Source organism: Pelmatolapia mariae, linkage group LG16_19 (assembly GCF_036321145.2).
Source record: "Pelmatolapia mariae isolate MD_Pm_ZW linkage group LG16_19, Pm_UMD_F_2, whole genome shotgun sequence".
In the NCBI taxonomy this organism is placed as follows: domain Eukaryota; kingdom Metazoa; phylum Chordata; class Actinopteri; order Cichliformes; family Cichlidae; genus Pelmatolapia; species Pelmatolapia mariae.
The window spans coordinates 20,528,162-20,539,708 of NC_086241.1; the positions used below are offsets into that span (position 1 = coordinate 20,528,162).

At 42.3% G+C, this 11,547-nt stretch overlaps 2 protein-coding genes across 4 annotated transcripts; both read left to right on the forward strand.

Moving 5' to 3' along the window:
• Positions 1-762: 762 nt before the first annotated feature.
• On the forward strand, positions 763-6,005 carry naxd (NAD(P)HX dehydratase). Of its 3 annotated transcripts, XM_063496728.1 has the most exons (11): positions 1,241-2,352; positions 2,465-2,905; positions 3,089-3,239; positions 3,335-3,380; positions 3,488-3,576; positions 4,148-4,256; positions 4,495-4,545; positions 4,636-4,740; positions 4,844-4,964; positions 5,079-5,202; positions 5,537-6,005. In XM_063496728.1, the coding sequence occupies exons 1-11, from the start codon at positions 1,839-1,841 to the stop codon at positions 5,685-5,687; spliced, it is 1,902 nt and encodes a 633-aa protein (XP_063352798.1). In that variant the 5' UTR covers positions 1,241-1,838; the 3' UTR covers positions 5,688-6,005. The 3 variants fall into 3 exon arrangements, with proteins under 3 accessions (XP_063352801.1, XP_063352799.1, XP_063352798.1); XM_063496731.1 differs by lacking the exons at positions 1,241-2,352; positions 2,465-2,905 and adding an exon at positions 763-1,043; XM_063496729.1 differs by lacking the exons at positions 1,241-2,352; positions 2,465-2,905 and adding an exon at positions 1,050-1,219.
• A 271-nt stretch (positions 6,006-6,276) lies between these two features.
• On the forward strand, positions 6,277-11,032 carry ing1 (inhibitor of growth family, member 1). Its single transcript, XM_063496732.1, has 4 exons — positions 6,277-6,392; positions 7,468-7,647; positions 8,818-8,966; positions 10,080-11,032. Exons 2-4 carry the CDS (start codon positions 7,509-7,511, stop codon positions 10,710-10,712), a joined length of 921 nt encoding a protein of 306 aa, XP_063352802.1. The 5' UTR covers positions 6,277-6,392; positions 7,468-7,508; the 3' UTR covers positions 10,713-11,032.
• The last annotated feature ends 515 nt before the right edge of the window (positions 11,033-11,547 follow it).

The window sequence follows — 11,547 nt, forward strand, 5'->3', positions numbered from 1 at the left end:
ATATATTTTTGTTGTCAGGCTGAGACAAATGGCTAAAAAATGCCAATGTGGTCTTTAAAATCTGGACCAAAAACATGATGATGATGATTATTATTATTATTAGCTGAGAAATAAATATTCATTCACTTTATGCCAATGGCCTGCCTAAAATGTAGACTGATATTTGTAAGAAAGTAAAAAATATTCAACAATCATGTTTCTGCTTCGATCGAAACATGTGATCTATTCACAATAAATATAACAATAACCAGAAGAAAGTTAGATAAACAGTTACAGTTACAAAATATTTTAATTTATGCATTAAATCTATGAATTCAATTGTAGTTTTAAGGGTGATATTATATTTGTTTAGAAATGAAGACTTGATAAATAAAAATAGGCTACACTTTCTACGTAAAAAATAAATTTTTTGACATGCTTCTTAAATTAGTTTTTTTTATGCTACAGAAATATGTGTGTATGGAATCTCATGCCTGACAGTTCACGTGTGTTCGCCTGTCACCACCTCTACACTTTCATAGTGCATAGTAGGACTGACCTCCTGAAGAGTTCTTTATGGCAGAGGGGTTGAATAATGAGTATTAAAAAATACAAAACTTCTAAAAACAGAGGCAAACGGACGGTTATACTTGCAATATGGCTGAAAAAAAACCTTAAAATTAGCACAAATAGATGCAAACTGCAAATAAACCTAAAAACATCTGCACCTTATTACTTTTCTGTGTCTATTTTGATGTGTGCTTCATTTTATTATGGAGGAGGGCTTGTTGTCTCAGAATCCGGCCCTGCTGACCATCTCTCTACTGTGATTTAATATCCCAAGCATCTAGTGGTCACTGAAAGCAGCGCATGCATAAAACTGCTTCCGGTTTGATGGCTCGTCGACAGCAGATTTCACCCTCAGCCCACTTGGATGTAGGAGTGTCCGAGCAGCCTTTAAAGGCATCACACGCTTCCTGTAGTACTGCACTGGGTTATAGGGTGGCTCATGATCAGGCTCACTTGCGTTCATTTGCCGGCGTTGAAGCGCAGCTCCAGTTTAGGTAAGGACAGCTGAGTGCCACAGAGGGCTCTGCAGCCCGTGATAAAGCTCCGAGAGTGGGTGACTGCAGTCAGACAAACAATGAGAACATGCCTCAACAGATTCAGGCGCTCGCTTTTTGCTCGATCCCAGTTGCACTGTCGCTTATCGCCGCCTTGGCCTGTTTAAACGAGAAAGGTAAAAGAGACTGACGTTATCTCAAAGTTTTACTTCATTAAAACCTAGCTTTAGACTGTAACGTTAGGTGAGCCGTCGTCCAGTGCTCTCCATGTTGGCCGAGCAGCTGACAGTTTGGCTCGTTGTTAAGGTGAGGTGGGTCTCTAGGACCCCGCAGAAATGCGTTCGCGGGGCGGGGGACCAGGCGGAGAAAGGTGAAGTTAACCTCAAAGGACTGATCAGAGGTCAGTTTGGACATTTACTCGATGTAGCGTTACCGCTTGAAAACGGCTCTTGTAGCCGATCTCCTGTCGGTTTATCCCAGAGCTACGCATTTTGACAACGACACGAATGAGATAAACACAGAAGGCTAGGCTTTTAGCTAGCTTACAAATAGTTTGACCTGCACACGTGATGATCTTCAAGTTTAAGACCAAAATTATTACCCCGGCTGGTCCTTCTGAGCTAGCGAAATGGCCGTTTGTCGTTGTTTGGGCTGACGGTGGTCCGCGGCATTGATGCGGCTGAGCGCAGAGACCCAGAGCAAACGGCCGTCATAATCCGCAGTGTCAACATCTCCAATCAACTTATTCCCCGGGGGTGGAGGTTACGCCGGGAGCCGGCCTGTTTTGGATCAGCTATGCAAGCGAACACAACGCGGGGCTTCCTGTGGTCGGACGTGGAGACGAGGACGCTGCTGAACATCTGGGGAGAGCAGGACATCCAGGCGGCGCTGGATGGAAACTTCCGAAACAGCTTCGTGTACCGCGACGTCTCCCGGAGGCTGGGAGCCATGGGGTTTGAAAGGACGCCCGAGCAGTGCAGGGTGCGGATCAAGAGCCTCAAGAGGCAGTACTTGTTGGCGAAGGAGGGCAATCTGCGGAATAATGGGCAGTATCACAAGATCTGCAAGTTTTATGACACCATGGAGAGGATTTTGAGTAACCGGCCGAGTCTGGACGCCCAGGAGTTTATAGACAGCGGTGCGGGAGGAGAGGAGGCCGTCGATGGCCCGGATGAGGACGGGGAAGATGCTCAGGATGCTTACTCTGAGAGCACAGGGGAGTGTCCTTATCCCGCTGAGACTGAAGTCAAGTTGGAATACCCAACTGTTCCCATCCCTATTCCGGTTAAAGTGACAGTGGGGAATAATGGTGAGTCCAACCTTATCCACTATCACTTTTTTGTGGCTTTATCATGTTTCAATGCCTCGAGTGTGACTCGAGTATGTGTGTTAACATAATGTCACACCCTTCTCCACTTCAGGGACTTGTGCGAAGCCGCCTAACAGCAGCCAGTCGGCCAGCTGTTTGTCAGCCAGAGCGCCCAAACGGCCCAGGAAGCGACGCGCCAATTTCCCCATGGAGAAGCTGATGGAGCAGTTCCTGGAGCAGAGCGCCCAAGCCGAGGACAACTTCTACCGGATGGAGGAGCAGCGCTTGCAAGCAGAAGACCGGCGCCGGGAAGCTGAGCATGCCCGGGAACTGCACATGCTTCAGATGCTTGGCCAGATGTTCGCCAGCATCTCCTCCTCCGGCTCAGCATCCGCTCCGTCCAAGACGGCGAATCCTGGCCGCGCTCCGGTCATTTCCAGTACCTCCCCGTCGCATACACGTGGCCACTCCGGTCATCCCAAACGCCCTTCGCCCCAGACAGACTCTCTCGCACAGCAGAATCCATTTCTGAGCGCAGACCCTCAGGCGTTAGGTATTTAGTTCCGGTGCTACGCGTGAAGCCTTGATGTGGAGAGAAACCTGAAGGCAGATTAGCTGTAATGTGAAAGATCACACTCAGTTATTATTCTTATTTTGGATCGTGTTTTTGTTGTCGTCCACAGTGGTTTGAAACTAGCTCGTACGCTGAACACTCTCACTTTGTTTATCTCCTCAGTTTTTGAGCGCTTCTACGGTTTGGGCTCCACGTCGCACAGAGGTATGGAGGATGACATCCTGTCACTGGTAAAGAACATAGTCCCTCCGCTGACATCCAAAAAACACAAGGGACAAGATGGACGTATTGGGATCATTGGAGGATGTCAAGAGTATGTTGCATAAAAGATTCTTGCATGATTTAAAAGAAAAAAACTAATTCAGTGGAACATTTGCCCTAATTTCTCTTCATCTCTAATCTCTAAAGCTACACTGGAGCTCCTTACTTTGCTGCCATCTCTGCTTTAAAAGTGGTAGGCAGTAAAGCTTCACTATCAATTTTTTCCATTCATTTTTTTTTCTAATTGTATATACATTTTTTTTTAATTGTCAAGTAACAAGGTGCTTTTCTCATCTCCAGGGGGCTGACTTGTCTCACGTGTTCTGCACCAAAGATGCTGCAGTTGTAATCAAATCATACAGCCCTGAGCTCATAGTCCATCCAGTTCTGTAAGTACAGAGCCAATAATCGTCTTTCTGTAGTATTTGAAGTAGCTGGTAGCAGTTGGATCATTGAAAGTGCAATGGTGTGTATTTATTAGCATTATGCATTGGTATTTGGATGCATTCACAAATGTGACACAGTGTGTTATTGCAAGCAAAAAAATCAAAGTTTACCCAGGATTTGTGCCGAGGTGTAAGATTTTCAAAATAAATAGTTGCGCACGTCTTCTTTTTTGTTGTGAGTTGTAATGTTACAATAACATTAATGACTGCGTTTGGTGGTTTGGTTTGGTTTGGTTTCAGTTTGGTGAGCCTGTGCCAGTGTGCTCTTAGAAAGCCATTATTAGCTTGTTATAGCAAAAAAATGTTAAAAGGCTCATTTCTCTACAAGAGGCACTTACAGAAAACATTAACATCGACTGCTTTCTATTTGCGTTTGCTCACTTGAGAGACCCGTTACAGTGTTATCAGTCTTCACTTTGTGTGTGCGTGTTTGCCTTGCAAACTAATTGAAAATTTGGGATTAACTGTGCATTCCAGCATGTCTGACAATCTGTATGTATGTGTGTGAATGAAGGGACAGTCCTAACGCGGTGGAAGAAATAGAAAAATGGCTTCCAAGACTACACGGACTTGTGGTGGGACCAGGCTTAGGAAGAGAAGACTTATTATTGAAAACAGCAAAGGCACGTGGAGCATATTCATTCTTCCTTGCGCTCAACATCCTACAGTCTCGTAGCCTACAGTCTCGACTACTCTGCTAGATACTTCTGCATAAGCATGGCAGACTAGTCTTATTGCTAACACTTGTTATATAGCACAAGTGTTATTGGTGGCTGATAAATTACTTCTTCTTTTTTTCCCCCCACCCCAACAGAAGGCTTATTAAAGACAGACCCTGTGCTCTCTCTCTCTCTATTTCAGGAGGTCATTGAGAAGTCGAAAGCAAGAGATATCCCCATAGTCATTGATGCAGTAAGTCTTGATAAAATAAAGTCCCAGCTGTGGAGCAGATGGTGTTTCATTTGCTAAGTCATACATAGTGTGTGTGATCATTCTTAACAGGATGGATTATGGCTGGTTACACAGCAACCATCTGTTATCCAAGGGTATCAGAAGGGCATCCTTACGCCTAACTTCATGGAATTCACTCGATTGTATGAGGCATTGGTAAGTTTCTTGGCACAATTCAGTCCCACTCACTAGTTGACAGCAAATAACACGTGATCCTCTATGCTGATGTGTGTCTTTTTACCTCGTCTGTATGCATTAGCACCACGAGCCCATGGACAGCAGTGATTATCAGCGGAGCGTCATGCAGCTCAGTGTAGCTATGGGCAACCTCACCTTGGTGCTGAAGGGGGAGCAGGATTTCATCACAGATGGCAGCAAAGGTTGGCATCAAACAGAACGTGCTTTAATTTCTTCCAGCTGATCGTTCACTTTGTTTATTCTCAGATGCTTTGGAGCTCTTTTTGTGACGCTGTGTCGTGTGCTGCTGTTTGTAGTGTACTCATGCAACTTAGAAGGCAGCGGGAGACGATGCGGTGGTCAGGGGGATCTCCTTTCTGGATCTATGGGAGTGCTGGCACACTGGGCCCATGCTGCTTCCACAGCAGGAATGATCAGAAGGTGAAGGCATGATTTTTGCTTTTTGTGCTATGTTTGCATGAATGTATAGGCCAAGCTTTTCAGGGCTCAATGGATAAAAAAATAGTTTTTTTTTTAAATATATTTACACACATTACCTACAGAGTGCACTTATTTACATGCTGAGAGTGTATAAAAATTATCACCAAATGTTCTGACCACTTCTCAGTAAAGATGATTTTTTTTTTGGGCTTTTCCTATGTAATGAATGCATAAAGTGTGATGTTGCACAGAGAAATGTATGTGATCACTTTATTTGGATGTATATCCTCTTTTTCTTTTTTTTCCCTTCTTCTTTCCCTTTGCTCCCCTATAGTATGAATCCCTCAGTGGTTGCTGCATTTGGTGCTTGTTCGCTCACCAGGCAGTGCAACAGTCAAGCATTCCAGCGGCACGGCAGGTCCACCACCACGTCAGACATGATCCAGGAGATCAGCTCAGCCTTCAAAAAGCTGTTCGAAAGCTAAAAACAGTCAGCGATGCAAACAGCTGTAAAAAGAGAATTAATTTTACGCTCCTAACATAGCCTTTTCGGGATTGAAAGAAATGTTCTTCTTTAGCTGAATTTTAATGATTGATTTGAACCCGGAATCGAAATCTGGTGCAAAATATACACACTGACATGTTGTTTGTGTTGTGTTTAATGGAAAAGTAAGAAAAAGAAAACCACTAGTTGAATAATGAATGCCTTCACCAAGCCCACCAAAGAGACTGAGACATTAGGATGAATGGGCTCACACTAAACCAGAAACCTGTATACGTTTTGAAATAAATTATAAATGTGATTTTGTTTGTTTGTTTGTTTGTTTGTTTCGACAAAGTTCTTAAAAGCGATCATGGAAGTATTACTGGGTGAGTGACTGCAGAAAACGTGACTTTTATAGAGTCAGTGGGGAATATTAACTTGTAAAGTCCATGAAAACTGATACCTGCTGGACAACAAAGATTGTTTTGGTTGGTTCCAGCATCGTAATAGTAAACCTAAAAGCAGAAGAGTGAGGCGTGTGTGATTCGTGTAAAGTATGCGGCGCATGCGCATAGCTGAATTAGCCGACAGCTAGCGCCGTTGCTGCGAGTCCACCGTAGTTACACACACACACACTACCTAGCGTTAGCAACAAGACCCACAGCAGCATCACAGAGTCTGTAAGGTTAACTCGGAGTATTCACAGGTAAGTTTACTTACCTTCCGCTTACATGGCAACTAAATGAGTGTGGCGAGGTCTCTGCTATTTGTTTCCGTAAGGATTTGAGCCGAATTTCGTTTAGTATTGTTATAAGCTAGCCGGCTAATCCAGCTAACAGACACGCCGAAGCCAACGCGTTAAAATAAGACCACTTTAAAGTCCCAAAGCAGTAAAAGACCATTCTGTTTGTCCGCGTCGTGTTAGCTAGAATTGTCCGTAAATGTTCAGTGGGTGCTTAATGTGTTGAAGGTGAAACGTATTCACTTCGGTGACCGTTGTTCAAAGTGTTGTTTGTCACATTAAGATGTAACTTTCCAAAACATTTAGCAGCGACTTCCACAGTTAACGACACATTTTGAAAATCCCATTTTCATAAGTGTGTGGTGCAGACTAAGAGATTCATAAACTTGCAAACAGGGAAAAGTTGGGTATCGTTACTTGACGTTAAAATGGACTCAGCAGCAGCAGGGCAGGATAGCTGCTGTAGTTAGCTTTGGCAAGCATTAGACACGACAGGGCGGCTGCTGCTTTTGATGAAATATTCAAGCACAGCAGTTCACTTGTGTCTGGTTGTTTGTGGCAGGCTTTGTGTTAGCATATCCATCTGTGATTCTTCCACATAACCAGAATGATTACAGTTCCCCGGGAAACACTGCTAGCTAGCATTACAGTTGTCTGCTCCGTTGTAGTTGTGAAGACCTTGCAGTAAGGACACCCCATACGAGCAACTTCAAGTTACCAGCTATCCACCGGAAGTCATCGGGTCTTGTATTTCTTTGCAGATCCTGCATTGGTAGTTAGAGTTAGCTAACAGTTGGCACATTCGCAGTACACGTAGCAATTTCATCAGTATGGCTGACTGCAGATCAGTTGTCTTCTCTTCTGTATGTCTGCAGCCCAGAACTGATTCATGATTACAGGTGTTAGTAAACACGACGAAAACGCCGTAAACACACGTTATGATGCTTCAATCAAAAACGTTTGAGGCAGTGAAGTAATATTTACTTGCAAACGTGAGTATTAGATTCATCAATGAAAAAGCTAATGTTGTTGTTAACAGGTGCGGGTGTAGGAGTGCGCCGGCGGGGAAACGGATCCGCAATGCTGAACCCGACCAATGGTGACCCAGGTCACGTTGTTGTGAACTATGTGGAGGAGTATTTGGACCTTGTGGAGTCCCTTCCTTTTGACTTGCAAAGGAGCGTGTCCCTCATGAAGGAAATTGATGCCAAGTATCAAGGTAAAGATTACTCTTTGATGTTTACATTTGTTTAGGTTTCATGGTGAAATAATATAAATATATATATATATATATATATATATATATATATATAATCACAGATCTGTGATTTGAAGTGTGTATTTTACAGGTGAACAAATGGATAGGATGGTTAACCTACAGCCACACAGTAGTATATACAAGTGTGTAATTGCCATTGTATGTACTACATTAGCAGTTGACCGGCAATTAAATACTGTATGATAGATACTCGATTTATCCTACAAGGGAAATCACTGTTTACAACAGTTGCATAAACAATACAAATAAAAAATATCCTGTGGCACAGTGGGTTAACACTACTGCCTCACATGAAGGTCCTTGGTTTGAATCCAGTCTGAGGCCTTTCTGTGTGGAGTTGGCATGTTCTTCCCAATGGCCTCCCTCCCAGTACTCTGGCTTCCTACTTCGGTGGTAAAACATACACGGGGTTAGGTGTACTGGTGATTGTAAATTCACAGTATGTGAGCTTGATGTGTTGTGAGCTCCTTGTGTTAGCCCTGGTGACCTATCCGAGGTGTCCCTCACCTCTCAGCGTATGACAGCTAGTTCCAGCACCTCTGTGATTCTGAATTGGACAAGCAGAAGAGAATGGATGGATAAAAGTATTGTATTTACTACAGTCCCATACTCAAGGACTTATTATGTGAGGTGGTGCAAAGTTTTATTTATAACAGTGATGAAATAAAGTAATTTAAGAAATTACATTAAATAAAAAATAAAACATAAGACTGAGATTAAGCAAAAGAGAAATGGTCCCATATGCACTACAAAATAGTAGTGCATATGACATTAATAAATAACATGTACTTGCTATGTATAATTATATGTATAGTTACAGTAAACTTTAGTGACACTTGCTTCCAGAAGATTTTGATTAAAACTGTAATGTAGTAGTAATGCTTGAGTGTTAACTTTGCCTGACATATTGTCAACTGTCTGAAAGAAATCCAAAGTAATACAAAAGATTGCAATGATTTATTTTTCTTACTTTTCAACCTGTAGTCATGCTGCTGCTCCGTCTGTTTTAATGAGGGTTAAAAGAAAACCCCAACAACAAGTATACAATTGAACGTGGTCTATTTCTTTTCTGTTCTTATCTTTTTTTTTTTTTTTCTTTTTTTTTGTCAGATGTTCTGAAGGAGCTTGATGATGCTTATGAGCGGTATCGCCGTGAATCTGACTCCCTTCAGAGGCGCAAGCTTCAGTTGTCTATTCAGAGGGCGCTGATTCGCAGTCAGGAGCTTGGAGATGAAAAGATCCAGATTGCTGGCCAAATGGTACGTGGAAGAAAAACTGGACAAAAAAGTAGCTTTTGGGTCTTAATGTGTGTATTGATGAAGCTACGTTACTCTTCTTCTGTGACATATGTGCAAGAACGCCTACCCTGACTAAAGGAAAAGGAGAAAATGGGTGTTATGGATCTTTTTTAGAGGTCTTTGGATCAGGACTGAATGAGCTTTATGTTTAAATTTTTTGGAAATTGTAGTAGAAAGAAAGAAAAAAATCTAAACATTTACAAGACTCCAGCAGTAAACATTAAATAACTCTATTGTAGATACAAGCTAGGCAGTTACCAGAAACACAACACTATGTTTGACCTTCCTGTTTGGCATGTTTGGTATGTCAAAGTTCAGTTGGGTTGTGTTCCTTTTGTGATACATAATTACAGTGGATAGCTTTGATAATAATTTCTCTATGAACATTCACATTTATATATATATATTTTTAAACTATTTTCAGGCTCTTGCCTTTATATATGGATAGCACAGTGGCGAAAAACAGGAAATGGGGTACAGAGGGAATGACATGCAGGGAAGGACTGGGCGACCAGGAGTGGAACCAGATACACAGCTGCTAAAATCCTTTTAGTCCAAATGGCACGCATCCCTCCCTCTACAAACACAGGTTTACCCTTTGTAAACCTGTTTATAGTAACATTTGTAACCCCCTAGACGTCAGCCAAGCCTAAACTGCTGAAAGCATGAACTTCTTTCTAGTTAATTCAGCAAAGAAGGCAAAATTTATGTTCAACAAATCTTAATGAGAGTTGGCTTTTTAAAACGTACAGTGCATCCAAGGGAGCTACAGATTGTCACTTCACAAAAACATAAACCAAAAAGGATTTAGGCTTCACAACGATTAATGAGAGTCCTTTAAAAAGCTTTTATTTGTGCAAGTTCAAGCAACATGGCTCATGTGTTTTCAGGTTCAGCTGTTGATTGGCTCTGTCGGGGCACAGACATGGCAGATACTGATGTAGTTTGGGGTTTCTCACATAGATTTGTATTCAGGATTATTTAAGTGTGATGGTTTAGTCTACATTGTCAAATAAATTAGGTGAACTTGGAAAAAATAAAAAACAAAACATGAATGTTCTTTCTTTTTTCCAGGTGGAGCTGGTTGAGAACCGAACGCGACAAATAGACTGGCATTCAGAACTACTCCTTTCCTCTCAAGAAATCCCGGAAAGTCACATTCCTCCGGCCACCTCCATGACAACCACTGCATCGTCTTTGATGTCCTCAACATCAGCTACAGTTACTGTGGGCAAACCCAGTCACCATGACAAGAAGCGCGATGAGGTCACATCAGCTTCAGGCGGTGGAGAAAAGGCGGGAGGGAAACGCTCACGACGTCAGAAAAATGGAGAAAATCGGGAAAGCTACGGGGGTCTGGATCATGCTGAGGAAGTGGGAGTGGGGGTGTCTCGGGAAAAGAAGGCCAAAACATCTTCCAAAAAAAAGAAAAGGTCAAAAGGAAAATCAGAGAGAGAAGTGTCTCCTCCAGACCTGCCCATCGATCCAGATGAGCCAACATATTGCCTGTGCGAACAGGTGTCTTACGGCGAGATGATTGGCTGCGATAATGACGAATGTCCCATTGAGTGGTTTCATTTCTCCTGCGTCGGGCTCCATCATAAGCCTAAAGGCAAGTGGTACTGCCCGAAGTGTAGAGGCGAAAACGAGAAGACCATGGACAAGGCCTTAGAAAGGGCTAAGAAGGAGAGGGCCTACAACAGGTAGCTCACCTGGCCCCATGAACATTCCTGTGTGAAAAATTTAATTTTATCTATATTAGTCTTCATTTACAGTTAACAGTGTTTGCTAAAAAAAAAAAATCCACGAAGAGAGGGGTGTTGTAAATAGTTATTTTTGTAACAGCTGTGTACCTGAGAAACGAGAATGCCACCTCCTGGTTGTTTACAAACAGTAGCTGTAGTACAGTACACAACCATGTGCATGTTTGTAACAAGCTGTCCTGCACATCGTCCCTCTTTGTGTTCATCTTGCATGCAACATCACAAGCTTAACTATATAAACTCAAATAAAAAACAAAGTAGAAACATGAATTCTGTGTTCTTCAATACTACTTTATAGTCAACACTCAAAGTTCACTGTGTGGTGATTTCAGATGCATCGTTTTCTGTAATCATTGATCTGTAATTACAACTGAATTGCGGCTTACTGCACTTACTTACTTTCACTAGAACATTGTACAAGAGCAACATGGATGCTACTTTTATTATAAAATGAGTTGTTTAAAATGATGTATTTAATAGGTTTTAGGTAAAAGCTAATGATTCTCCAGTATTGCATAAAGAACTGTCAGTTGAGAGTGCATTTTAACTTATATTGAATATATAATTTTATTTTGCTGTTTTAACAAAGATCTCAAAATAAGACCATATACAGTGGATTTTCTGGCATCACCATCTCTAGAAACAGATCTTATGAGAACTTTAGCTTTACTGTGGTCCACTTTCCCAGACAAGGCCTGATTTAGAATGTGACTGACTAGCCTGACTATGAATCTCCGTAGAGCCTACGACGTACCCTACGCAAGTGGCCATTGTTGCTA